General features: G+C 39.7%; 1 protein-coding gene across 1 annotated transcript; it reads right to left on the bottom strand.

Annotated features, from left to right (window-relative positions):
- Positions 1-679: 679 nt before the first annotated feature.
- On the bottom strand, positions 680-4196 carry EXOSC2 (Exosome complex component RRP4). Its single transcript, XM_051216776.1, has 3 exons — positions 3713-4196; positions 2646-2783; positions 680-1944 (listed from the first exon to the last, which is right to left on the bottom strand). Exons 1-3 carry the CDS (start codon positions 4103-4105, stop codon positions 1315-1317), a joined length of 1161 nt encoding a protein of 386 aa, XP_051065391.1. The 5' UTR covers positions 4106-4196; the 3' UTR covers positions 680-1314.
- Positions 4197-14225: the final 10029 nt, after the last annotated feature.

Raw genomic sequence — 14225 nt, 5'->3', positions numbered from 1 at the left:
TTCTGCCTTCATGTATCATGTTTTGTTGTCATGAAGTGTTTCAGGACAAACTCTAGTAAGATAAACATCTTGCACTAAAGATGATGCAAGTTAGGAAGAAACCGAGTCCATTGTATGTATGAACAGGATCGATGAGGCTTGTAAAATAGTTGAAGTAGTCTACATGAAATAATTCACTCTATATGGCTGAATTAAACATTGACACATGCTAGTCCAGAAACAACAAACTGTAGTTCAACGGACAGAAATTCTAGCATTGTTACTTAAAGCGCTCACAAAACTATGGATTGTTAAAGTCCTCAACAAACAGGATTATGCTAAGTGCAAATTCAAAGTCAACGAGTTTCCTTCATTTATTATTTTATTTAAACACGTAAACGTTAGTACAAGGAGGCACCAAACAGATATGCGCCACATAAATCACTCGATTTACGTGAGGACTAGGATACTGCCCAGGTGCCCAAACCGAAGCAGGTAGTTTTCTTAGGAGGCCACACCCGAAGCCTTTAACATAAAGGTCCAATCCACAAGGCAATGGAGCAACGTTAGGAGATGCAGTCTCATGGTAGCCAGTGACCAACAATTTGTTCCTTCAGGATACTGGGGCCCATGTGCACCATTGGTTTGGAATCAGGGTTTTCCAACTTCCCTAGGTGGATCCTCCATATCCACCAACCCGGTTAAAGCGTCGGATATTCTATTTTCGTCCTCTCAATTTCGTAAACAGCAGTAATGTTGGGAGAAGGCAATGAGTAGAACTTCCCTGGCAGTGGTTGTATGCACGTGGCCATATGAGAGCATTTCGAGAGGTAGAGCTAACTTTCAACACCCTCGACCGTACTAGGACATTTGGGGGCTAGTAAATAACTCCCAGTGAAATTAGATAGTGAGTTACATCCATGATAAAAGTAAATAAAAATGAGGAAAGTTAACTACCCTGATAAATGCCAGAGCTCGATAGTTTGAACAGTTTTGCTAGCTTTATATTTAATTTCGTCTATCCGAACAAGAGCGAAAACACCTTGATTTAAAGACACCCATCGTTTGAATTCAATCACCTGATATAACAGGCATACATAATTGACAAACTTTCAGCCTATTCGTTATTTGCAAAATATCGAATTGTGCAGATTTGTACATTTAACCTCAGATGATCATATTTGAACATGTATAAACACAAAACTAAATAGTATAAATAAACCACAATCACAAAATTATCCAGATTACAATATGTTAATCTATGATAAAAACCACCAAGTAGCTATAAAAATAATTTTTTTTATTTACAAGATATTTGTATCTATTTTTGTACAGTTAGTAATCAGATTTTAATTTTGCTTGAACAAGCGTAACAAGACGACGTGCAACTTCCGGATGCAATAGACGAGCAATGCGATTACGAGCTTTACTACCAGAAGGGTCATTATGGATACTAGTTTCGAATTCTAGTTGATACTCATCATCATCATCATCATTTTGTTGATCAGCTGACCAACTAGCTTCACATGCAGCAAGAACACTTGTTTCCCATACTGGCATTCCATTATGTGTGAGAGCTAAAATGCAATTACGTACACGAGAAACTGCAATACGTTCAGCTAATAATTCCGTTTCACTAGCTGTATTTGAGTCTGCTTCAACTGGAGCTGACAAACCAAGACCAATATCCATGGCTCTCGCTGGGCCTGTCCAAATATATCCATTACAGCCAAGTATGAGGCCAACAGAGATAACTTCATTAGATATTGTTATAGGACCATCAAGTGTATCGATTCTCGGAATCGCTAGACGATGACGATGTATTTTTTGACGTTTAATAAGACTAGGAGGAATACGCAGAAGACAACCACCTCCTAGTTTGCCGGTCCTGGTACCCGGCATATGAAGCTGTAATGTTCCATCTTTGTAAACTTCATGAACTTCAGCGACAATAAGGTCGCCCTCCTGAAAAAACGCAAAGATGTATCAAAAATACCAACGTAGAAAATTAATACTATGAACACACATTGATTAGTTAAATGTTGCTGAAACACAATGTCAAGTAAAGACTTTAGTGCTACTAAACTAGATTCTAGTCGAGTGTCTCCAGCTTTAAATAAGCCATAAAATGTTTAAATCTCGAATCCGGACATTGTTAAACACTGCTCTACAAACTTGACTATTTGTGTTTGTATATTTGCTGAAAAAAAGAGTTTTTGGATTTGACATAAAAAAAATACTTTCTAAGATAAAAAGGATTAATGGAATGTTGTAAACACTGTAAGGACATACGTAGTATACCTAACATAAATTTGATTACAGTTGTATCTTAAGTAATAAGGATATAACAACAGCCACTATTCAATGTCATCATTGTAATTGCCGAATTTAAAGTGTCAGTCTTTACCAAGCATATTTTCGGTTAATAAGCGAAATGCATACATTAAAAATTGTTAAAGTTTCTAGGAACGACTGATACATTTTAGAACCGAAATTTCAGTGGTCATCTGCATACCAATAGACTCCAGGTTTATTGACTTCACAGACAAAAGTAGTCGAATCGATGGTATAAGATTATACGTCAAAAGGATTTAAATGAAACTAATGGTCAATTTATTTACCAGCAAAACTTCCCCATACTCAACAATTATAAGGTCAGCTCATACCTTCATAAAAGAACGCATAGCCCGTTCATCATCTTCAGATTTCCGACGAAGTTCGCCACCAGGTAGTTTCACATTAGCCAAGGCTAGATTGGCTAGGAGAGCAGAGTTGACATCAACACGCCAGCGACGTTGTTCAACCTTAAATAACCAAGTGAGGGAAAATGGTATATACTCTGTTTCACACGTTATACTCGTATGTACATTAAAAAGCCTGCAAAATAGTGATTATCCATGACGATAACACCTATCACATAGACAGCAATTTCATAGCTAATGGACTACATATGAGAATAGGGAATCAACTAGAATCATCACACTAAAACTAACTTACAGAAATTTAAAAAGTAGATGACCTACTCGTTTTTTAGACAAACCGAAAATTCGATGGAAGCGTCCCAAAAATTTATTTGGCTACAGTATATTATTGCATGTTTATTAATTTCAAGTAAAATTTGTGATTGTTTCAAATTTTAACTACTCGTATTATTAAATCTCGCGTTTTATGCTAATGATTCTTTCGAGTACTTTTTAACATGTCAGTAGTATCTTGTAATCGAAAACACTGTTTACAATTAGGGCTATCAGAAAAAAATTACTGGTATCACAGGATTGTGATGAGCTAACACTAACATGAAAACACTAGAGAATCATTTGTAGTTTTTACTAGTTTAGAAGCTTTGAATTAAACTTACCTGACATTTATTGGACGTAATGTTTATTTCTGGCCTATGAGTAACAATATGGAACTTTTGAAATGTTAAGTAGTACTGAATGACTGAATTCGACCTACGTAAATGGAGGATTTGGAATATATTTCACAAAACAAAGCAGAATTTACTGAGGTGAGCAAAGTGACTTAAAACCAGCTACATAAGATCTCACTCAATTACTTAAGGATGGGTAATCAGAACAATGAAACTAGTGGATTCCCTTCAACTAACTAACATAAGAAAGAGACGCATTTGTTGTGACGCCAATCGGTTGTTGAGCCTCACAATAATAAGTTGCTTTAATGAACGAAGCAAAGATATATTTGTGGATTACTTCAACAAAGTCATGAAACTAACCTCTACAATGCGGCCCACTACAGTATCTCCAACATTACCGAAGTATCGAGCCTTTGGTGGCTCTACATATACGAGTTTATTAACTATCCTAACACGCCCAGTTAGAGAAGTGTGTATATTGCCTGCTTGTATCCCTGGATCTCCATTAACAGATGTCAAAGTGTTTGGATTAACTGTGGAGGTCAAATCTTCATCAATATCCGTAGATGAAACATCTACACTCCTATAGGTTCCATGGCCAGTTATAAGATTTGCAACAGAAGAAAAAACGATTTCTCCAGGAACAACGGCAGAACCCTGCTGAATGCTTGAACCCTCTGGTTGACCCTGAGAAACATAATCAACAGAATGCCTTTCGGGAGCAGCAATAGCTGGATACATGTAGATTGGCATCTCTTGGCGATAAGTTTTTAATTTAGACTAGGAGCGGACGTGAAGACAACTTTAGTGTGTGTAGCGTACAAACATATTTTGCCTCTTCTGTACGACCTTCAAATCTATTGTAAAAATGTCAGGACGAATGTTACTTCAGTTTTATGCCCATTAGATTGGAACGAGAATAAAAGAATGGAAGTTTAACGCTTTTATATGAGCAAATGAACTTACAGGAGGAATAACTGACTATTCAACAGTTATATTATTCTTCACTCAGTAAGATTTTATAAGCCCGATATGCCACAAGGATTTGAAGTTTAACAATGTTTTTAACAGCGGCACCTCTATAATCAAAGTATGTCAATCCAGTCAAATCAGAAGTCAGAAATGAAGGGGTTTGAATATATTTGAAAGGCTATCGGTATGTCGACTAGTGTTCGATCTAGGTTCAAATGGTTCAAATGGTTGTGGACGGAATAGAAGAAGCTTTCGCTTAACAGGCTTCTGTGTCTAGTAGCAGGGGATCACCAAATCCTCCAGGCAGGAACCTAGGTATGCTAACAATAAAAGAGGAAAAGAAATTGGTAAATCATAGTGTGATGCTGTCCTTGGTCCTTAAGAATAGGTCAAGTTGCCTCTTGAAGGACTCCTGAGAAGTCGCTTGGACTAGCTCGGCCGGCAGCGAATTCCAGCATTTCACAACTCTTAAGGAGTAGAAGTTGTGTCTACATTCCGTCTTGCTATGTTGTGTTTCCAGTTTCTGGGTGTTACCCCTTAGGTTAGTGTTGGAACTAAGCTTAAGTAGGTGTTTAAGAGGATGTCCAGAAGTGTTAAGAATACTATAAGCCATTAATAAATCACCTCTAGGACGCCTATACTCTAATGGGTAAAGGTCTAGTGAATGGAGGCGTTCTTCGTAAGGTTTAGATTTGAGTCCTCGAACTGATTTCGTGGCTCGCCGTTGGATACGCTCCAAAGTGACCTTGTCCTTTTGGAGTGAGGGTGGAGTACTATGTTTCCGTACTCTAAATGGGGACGGATGAAACTACTGGAGATTGTATGGAAAGTTCGTCCGTCAAACTGTCCAAAAATGCGCTTCAACGTTACCAGTGCAAGGTTTGCTCGGAAGGCATTTTTGTCACAGTTAGCGTAAGACTTTAAATCATGGGGCACCAGGACTCCTAAATCTTTTTCGACTTGGGACACTACTAGAGAGGAGTTTCCTAAGTTGTAACTGTAGTTTGCGACATGTCACAGATGGACTACTTTACACTTTGAAGTGTTAAAGGTAAGTCCGTTATCGTCTGCCCAACTTTGAAGTCGAGTCAGATCCTCCTGAAGTGCCTGTATATCGTCTTGGTTGCGTATCTCTCTCCAAAGTTTCACGTCGTCGGCAAAAAGTAATAAGTCTGACGTTACCTGTTGAGGAAGATCATTTATGTAGATCAAGAAGAGAAGAGGCCCTAGTACTGAGCCCTGGGAGACCCCACTAGAACATTCCATAGCCTGAGGTAAAGTGAAATCAACCCTAAACTTGAAGCGTCGATTTTTTAGGTATGAAGTAAGCCAATCGATTAGAGGTGGTTTGACACCTAGTCGTTTGAGCTTATTGATAAGACATATATGGTTAACCTTATCAAAAGCTTTTGGGAAATCATGGTAAATGATATCAACCTTTCCCTTGCGATCGAGGATGCTTGTCCATCTGTCCACCGCAGTCAGCAGGTTGGTTATACAAGAGTAACCCTTCCTGAAACCATGCTGTTGGGGTGAGAAGAAATTTAAGGACAGTAGATAGTCATTTAAACCGTCGCATATCAGGGACTCCATGAGTTTTGAAGGTAATGACAGAAGAGCCACCGGCCGATAACTTGAAGGTTCATTGCGTCGACCACCTTTGAAAATTGGTGTGATGTGAGGCAACTTCCAATTTTTCGGTAATTTGCCTCGGCTTAGCGAGTGTGAAAACATCACGCTAAGTGGCGTTGCCAGGATTGAGGCTGCCTCCCTCAGTATGTCAGGATGAGCCATATCCGGGCCAGGAGAAGTATCTAGTCTTTAGTGCTGCAATTTCCGGAACACCAAATCGGCGCTTAAGTCCACTTTGGAAAGTCCTGTGGAATTGCAGATGAAACTGTCGTCAGTGAAGTTGATGTCAGCCGGCTGAAATGTCTGAGAGTAATGTGCCCCCAGAAGGTTAGCGGCGTCGCCATCGTTGTTGGTCGGGCCGTTAAGACCTAGCAGTTGAGAAACTCCTGTTTTGGCTTGACGAAGAGAGGCTGCATAACGGAATAGGCTTCTAGGGTTAGAGGCAAATGTGTCCATAAGCTTTGTCTGGTACTGAAGCCTGTCTTCTCTTATAGCCTTCGTGAATATGTTCCTGATATGTTTATATTGCCTATACGCTACGTCGTTATCAGTTCGTTTATATTCCGCCCAGCAGTGCCTTTTGCGGCTTAGCAGGCGAAGGGTACGGTTCTTGATTACTGTAGGTGGCTTGCAGCTTTCGGGAACCGTTTGAGGAACTGAATGGTTTGTAGCACATAAGAGCGTGTGCAGTAAGAAGTCCCAATGACCGTCCACATCGGGTTGAGGGTGAACATCCCAAGCCACCTGTTGTAGATAGTCATGTAGAGCTGGCACATTCAGCCGTTTAAAATTCCAACGCAAATTATTGTTGGGATACGTTAGCTTAGTTTTGATGACAAAACTGAAGGCTATGATGGCATGATCGCTCTTTCCCAGAGGAGCCAGGATTGAGAGGTTGTCGACTAGGAATTCTTCGTTTGTGAATACACAGTCTAAGCGCGATGGTGTCTGACTGTTTCTCCAACGAGTTGCCGACCTCACATTTTCATATAGGCCCAAGTCATCGATGAGGTTGAAGAACCGAGCTTCAATTGAGTTGTCGCCTCTAGTGTACGTGTGTTCCATGAAGTTGACTCTAGGGAGATTAAAGTCCCCTAGAATCAGGATGTGTGTGAAACCGAGACGGGTAGAGCGGGATAGTCCTTCCAGCATACGACTATCGTACTCGATGTCGGCAGTTGGCTTCCTGTAAATGACTACGACTAGACACTTCGAAGTACTGGACAATCATACAGAGCACCATATGGATTCCCCAAGATTTTTAAACTCGAGGTTGTGAACTTGGTGCACCTCCAAGCAAGAGCTTATGTATATGGCTACTCCACCCTCAATTCCTGTTTTTCTGTCGTTGCGGAACAAAGTCATCCCAGGTAGTGCTAACTCTTGGTCCGAGAACTGAGAAGATATCCAGGTTTCAGATATTCCGATTAGATGGGCCTTATTAGCGTTGCTAAGTTCACGTAATTCATCCAGTTTATTTGGTAGACTCGCGGCGTTCATATATAAGCAGTTTATGCCTTCAATTTGGAACGCGTGAGCTTCGTCCTGTTTTTCTGTATGAGCCTTATGTGAATGGACAGGTAGCCCACCTATATGAGGTTTGCCGAGGTGTTAGGCCCTGTCCTTTACACGTTTTTTTAATCATTTAGACAGTTCACAAGTGGAATGGTCAGCTCCAACTTGCTTTTGTGTTTGGTCCTAGCTTCATATGGCCTATCCGGGTGCATGTGGATTCCAGGTGGCAATCGACGTCTGTTGGCACGAAATGCTTCCAGAACTGCAGCCGCCATGTGTGAAGATGGGAAGGTTATCTTCATTAGACGGGGTCTAGGATCACCGTCCTTCTTGGCTAGTCTCGTCACATGCTGAGTCAGTATGTGTTTGAGCCTCAAAGACTGTTTAATGAATTTCCATTCCCTGATGTCAGAATTTGATTGAGTAGGGTCTGCATTTTCCGGCATACCTTGCACAGTTATGTTTCTTCCGCGGAAAAACTTCTCGCGAGATTCTTTAGGGATGTTCCGTATGATATTGCGCTCAGAGTACGGTATGTCGGGCAATATTCTTACGTTACCATCGGATTTCAGTAATTGACTTGCTAGCAAGACGTCCTCTACGTCGGTAGCATTCTTAAGTGTTACTCGGAGAAGCCTCGAGTGATTTAGATGCTTAGAATCCTTTCCTCAAGTGAGCCGGGTGACCGTCAAAGACTCTATTCTAGGAAGTTCGAGCTTCTTGTTCAATTCACCCCAGAGCATCCTGTCATTTTGTCCTGCAGACTGAGAGGAAGGTCAGGATTGTCAACGAGGTTCATGATAATGAGAGAATCGTCACGAACTGTTGTTAATTTACCAGGTTTCACGATGGGTTCAGGTTTAATAACTTTTTGTTTGGAGATCAGTGCGCGTTTTTGAGTCTTGGGCTCTTTATTGACCGGACGAACAGTCTTGGGGGTAGACTGTGCGACCAAATCACCAGTTGTTTTCCGTAAAGCAACACTTGGGTTGCTCGGCTTAGGCGGTGATGCCTGGTTCTTTTGGGGTCTCTTAACGTGGGTCGAATCACCTACAGGGTTTTTGGGAACCACTGTTGTGTTCAGGGACCCTGAGCTGGCAGACCCGAGTTTGCTTGGGGAGTCTAATACGGTCGACGTAATGATGGTGCCGAGCCTCGACACGTCATCATTAGTGTTGATGAATGCTCCATCGATGGTATACCTGTCGACATCCCTATTTTTGCATCCGTCGCACGCTCTTGTTTGTCTACCGGTTTTTTTCTATCGTTATCCAAGTTAACTGACAACTTATTTCGAAGACCTGTCAGTAGGACAATGATGTTACTCAGCAAGACTACAGCTTCCGTGCTGCACGTGTCACGTACTCACTTTTGGTCTGACTTGCTGAGTCTGTTGTACGCAGTTGCTGTCAGATCTGTGCATGCTTCGTGGAACCAACCTTTGCAGTTGTCGCACTGCATGCCAGCTGTAACAGCAACACGGCATCCTGGACGTTTGCATGAGTTTTTCATGACTATGTTGAAGCAAACTATGTTATAGATGCTTGCAAAAGCCTAAGACACTTGAAAGGGATGCGTAGCACGGTGTGTCCGCTCTCAGTCTGGTGTAGATGAAAGACCAAGCACCTTCAGCTAGGTGAGTCCGGTAAAACTAGTGTGGTTATTGTCAAATATCTGAGACTTACAGAACCATTTATTTTGAAGGATTTATTTACCGCTATAAAGCAGGGACCTATGTGAATTCTCATGATTTGTTGTGCTGCAAAGATTCAATCTTGAACATATCAACAAAATGTCTTAATACTGCATGTTTTGGCTAAGAATTTTAAGATTTTGCATTTAATATGAGAAACGAAACTACAGACAGACGATATATCTACGGTTTTCAAACATATAACAATCCCATTCTGGACGATCAGTCTCAAGTGTAGAAGAAGGATAGACAATAGACTATTAGGGAAGCAATTTGTAAAAACTAAGGCTGAATGTCTAGGAGTTGACCAAAATGATCTATGCAAACGTTAAAATATTAAAGCTCAATAATTCACTCAATTCTTTATCATGTTTAGGGATTATATATCCTATTGTTAAACATTGAACGTTGAAAAACTTTGTGCTTGAAATAGGTAGCTTCGCGCTCTGCTATGTGTTGTCTCACGATCTAACTACAGACCTATCTGATAATAGCCTAGTGTCTTCTATAAATAGAACGAGGGGTACACAACGGCACGAAGAAATCTTATATTACCTCACAATCCACAGCAAGACAGGGGAAATAGCTTGAGGTGTCTACTGTCATGAGAAAGGTCAGCAAAACAAAGTGTCGTTCGAGTCCTCCGCCTCTGCACTTTAACTTAACTAATCGACATTTATTAACATGCCTGTGCTATGGTTCGGCTGAGGCTCTGTGACATTTCACTGGTTATACACCAAAACATTTATGGTAGTCAAGTAAACCATCTGGTCGACCGGCTAGTAATAATTTATCTTTCATCACTATTATTTCTGATCATTTTTGTCAACACAGCCAGAACATTCGAATGTCCTAGTAGTCTTGTGTTATAAGTCACAATATGTACGAGTGTGCATGCTTAGATGTCATCCGTAAGTAAACGATGGGAGGATTTTTCCTACTCCTCGTAGGACAACCATGTCTAACAGGAATGAAGATGATACCTCACTGGCACCTTTGCTCTTCACATATTTCAATCACAATAGCGCAGCGTTCACTTTCACTACTTTCCTCTTATTACCAAAAAAATCATCTACACAATTTCTAACCTCAGGACTGATGCTAAAATCATCAACTTCTACTTAAGGATAAGGGTGTAAGACCCAAAATCTAGTCAAAGTTTATTTATGTATATATATCTATCTTTCTCAGCAATTCGATATTTCATACAAATGATGTGCGTTAAGATCAAAGGACATGACAAAAACCACCGTTAATCCCAATCAATAAGGAAAAGCCAACCAATAACATTTGAGTTAAACGCCTACTTAAAACTAATCAATAGAATTATCTTCTTTATTTTACTATAAATCATGAAGTCACACAGGCTTCATTGATGAACGCGAGTTTCAATGTCGATTACTATGCTAATTTCACATAACTTATTCTAAATTCTAAACAGGCTAATTTATCTATTCTTCCTGAGTCAACTTTTGACCTTGTTAATTGTTCACTTATCAAACCTGACTGTTTTTATATGAGCATGTGTTTACATCTTATCCTACTCATCATATGTCTATTGCTTATTTTTGTGTGACAATAAATGTCGATTAACGCTTGATTAAATGGAGTCAGATTACACGCCTTCTCTACCACGTCATTTCGCTTCGTTCCTTTGATTGTCTGTCCAGATCAACATGTGTACAATATATATGTATTAAAAAAAATCAATTCTCGTATTTGACCTTTTTAATTCCATTATTCGCTAACGCGATTTGAGTCAATTATTGCATACGAGGATAGTCGATATGTGTATTTCAATAACAATCAACCACACAATTTAACTGAAGTTACATCTCGGACCACTAAAGACTAACCATATCAATGATCCATTATGTTATTCCTGTTCACCTTTAGGTAGACATGTGTTTAGTTTTTGGCAGTAATTGACTGAACTATTTTATGTCTTCGTACTAAAAGAAGTAATTTACGTCTTATAAACGGATAATTTCGATTAGGTATATCTGTAGTTACCTTTCTAAACTGTAGGTCCGCTGAGACTGAGTACGGGATTACGGGGACTGTTCATAAATTTCTTCCGTAAGCAGACCAGATCTTACAGACACGATGTCGGCCTGCAAATAATAATCGCCATCATAAAAGCTTAAATAAACTTATTATCGTTAAGAGAGCATTTGCAAGATATATAACGTCCAAGATGCCACAAGTATTTGGAGTTTGACAACGCTTTAAGCAGTAACACCTAATATTAATCGCACCTACCAAGTGAAATCAAAAGACAGAGGCGAGAAGATTCGAAGATATATTTGATAATCTATCAATATCTCAAGGATCATCTGATCTAATATGGCTAGCGATTGCAGGGGTTGTTGAGCACGGCGCCCCCCCACGTGATCTGGTGCGGATGCATGACCGAGCGCCTTCAGCTTGATGAGTCCATTAAATCTAATGTGGTCAGCATCCAATGTCGGAAACTTACAGAGCCATTTATGTTGTGGATTTATTTACTGCTACAACGTATTCATCGGATAATGTTTCACTTCAAAATCTTCCGTATTTTTGTGCATTTGCATTAGCTTTGACCGTTATTTTACAAAAAATTAAGCGACTGTAGTTAAAAGCGTGGTGATCGCTTTGGTACATCTACATTACACCATTAATGTATACCAGAAGATCTAAAACTAAAGCTCCAGTGTTAAGTGCATTAATGCTATTTTTTCACTCAGGTTTTCTCGTGAAAGGCTTGAAACAGATGAAACTGAGGTCTATGCTATTGTGATTTTTAATTCTTTGTAGAAAAATTGTGTATTAACACTTAAAAGACAGTTAACCAAGCTGAGGACAACAAAATTTGAGGTGAAGAAACAAGTATACACGTTTTGATGTAGATGCGAGTCTGCCAGAAATGGTACAACAATGGTAAAAACGGCTGCAAAGGAATAAAGAGTTACGGTAAAAGATGAACAATCAACCTTCCAGCTTAAGATTTTTCAAGCCAACCATCCCAACGATCATATTCTGATCACAAGATCAGTTTCGGTTTTTTTGTTTGGGAAGGACAGGAGGTTAGATGGCCTGTGTTAGTCCTGGAAATCATGGTTACTCAGTTGATCCAACTTTCTTTTGAAAGAGTCGACGGACGGACCCTCAATCACATGCAGATGTAATGAATTCCACTCGTTGATAATTCAATGGGAAAGTCGATAGTCAGCTGATAAGTAATTTGTTCTGGGCTCGTGAACTTTAATTGAGTGTCCTCGTAAATTCTCTGTTTTATAAGACAAGAAAAATGAGGGCATATCAGGTGCAAATTTATCACTAAGTAATTTGAAAATTGTAATCAAGTCACCTCTAGTCCTTCGATATGATAACGGGAATAGGTTTAGCTTAGCTAGTCGAGCACCATACAGGAGCTTCACTATTCTGAGAATCAGCTTAGTTGCTGTTCTCTGAACCATTTTCAATGGCTCGCCGTCCTTTTTGAGCAGAGGCTAGCCGCTTGTATGCGGTACCCAAGTTTAGGACATACGAACACTGTATACAAAGTCAAAGACGTTTTGGCGTCGACATGACTATGGGCCCTTATTCGCATGACAACCTAGTCTATACACCTTTAGCAAGGTGACTCCTGAGATATTTTGAGGCATAAGCTGATTTAGAAGTTGTTTAATCAACCCAATGTCGTGCTCAAAACGAGTTTTAGGTTCTGAGCTTTCGCTTTCCTTACTTCTATAAAAAGTAACTGACCTGTCACTGTGATCAGTCTTCAATTTCTCGGATACATTTTGGGGGTTTGAATTTTCATTTATATCGTTATGCCGTTTCTTGTTTACGACCTGTACCCATTCATCAACTTTCTCAAGGGTAGCAACCACAGTCGTGTCAAACACATGGTGCGATTCCGAAAGGTTATTGAAGACTTTGGCAGCCAGGTTGTGTTTCCTACTAAAAGCAGATTGAGCCTTGCCAAAGCCGTTCCTAGGTGTTTCCTGACGACTACCATTTAGAGGACGTGGGACAGAAGAAACGTCCTTTCTGGAGTTTTTATTTAGGACAGACCTTTTTGTAGACAGACTTTTCTCCTTTGATTGCTGTGAGTCAGTTGTTTATGAGCTCACGCGAGGTGACTTTAAATCAATTTGTGTGTCGACAGAGAGAGTACTGTCAGATATGTCTCGACATCGTTCGCTAACGCACTTTTATGCAGCATTTACCATTGAAATGACCTCGGTTAGCAAGTTGTTTGCGTTCGAGCATCACTGCCTGCAAAGCCATACGCAACCGATTTTACTAAATCATTTGAATGCCGCAGATGTCGAATTCGTGCAAACATCGTAGTACCAGTCTTTGCACTCATCGTGCTACATGACGGTTTCAACGGGATATCGACAGCCCGGACGTTGGCAATTACTTTTCTTGAACTGTTCAATCACCGAAAAGAGGTTTTCAATAAAACTAGATACAATAGTACCCAGAACAAAAGTGATATATGGCCGAAAAAGTGGTAAACCGTAAATTGTTAGAACCAAAAAACTAACAAATACAATAGAAAACGAAGTACTTAAAATGCCGACGATAAACTATTTTAAAAGCAAAAATGACACTCTCATCGGGTACCTTAACTGAAATAAACTAAATTAAAGTGTAGAAAGTAGTCTTGATAAGTAATAAACTATCAAAGTAATAAGATTTTCTCAGTAAGGAAAAATATCACTGTCATTAAATAGCACACCTAATTATTTTGGTAACCCGTTATGGTCCATAAATTAATAAAAAAATAAACGAATGGACAATTTTTACGTGCTCGATTTTCTCAATTCATCGCTTTTAGAAGGACTTTTAGGAATAGAACGCAACATTTCCCTGAGTAGCTACGGCAATTCATTCTTTTTATTTCACAGTAACTTTTCTTACGTTGCATGTAAACGTTAAATTAGTCATACATATCTTGATAGTAGAACCAATTATATTCAGCCGGAGGATTCGGGAAATATCGAAAATTTCACTTTTTGCCTTTCTGACATAGTGCTTGTTTTAGTTCAGTCTAGGTCACGCGCCAAT

Source organism: Schistosoma haematobium, chromosome 6 (assembly GCF_000699445.3).
Source record: "Schistosoma haematobium chromosome 6, whole genome shotgun sequence".
Lineage (NCBI taxonomy): Eukaryota > Metazoa > Platyhelminthes > Trematoda > Strigeidida > Schistosomatidae > Schistosoma > Schistosoma haematobium.
The sequence above is the reverse complement of the archived record's forward strand: the minus strand, read 5'-3'. Positions and strand labels throughout refer to the sequence as shown.

Bases quoted from the DNA above. Each gene is read 5' to 3' on its own strand.
- EXOSC2 (XM_051216776.1), bottom strand. From the start codon at position 4,105: ATGCCAATCTACATGTATCCAGCTATTGCTGCTCCCGAAAGGCATTCT. The intron at 2,784-3,712 runs GTTAGTTTCATG...TGGTTATTTAAG, and splicing joins TAGTGGGCCGCATTGTAGAG to GTTGAACAACGTCGCTGGCG. The intron at 1,945-2,645 runs GTATGAGCTGAC...GCGTTTTTTCAG, and splicing joins CTATGCGTTCTTTTATGAAG to GAGGGCGACCTTATTGTCGC.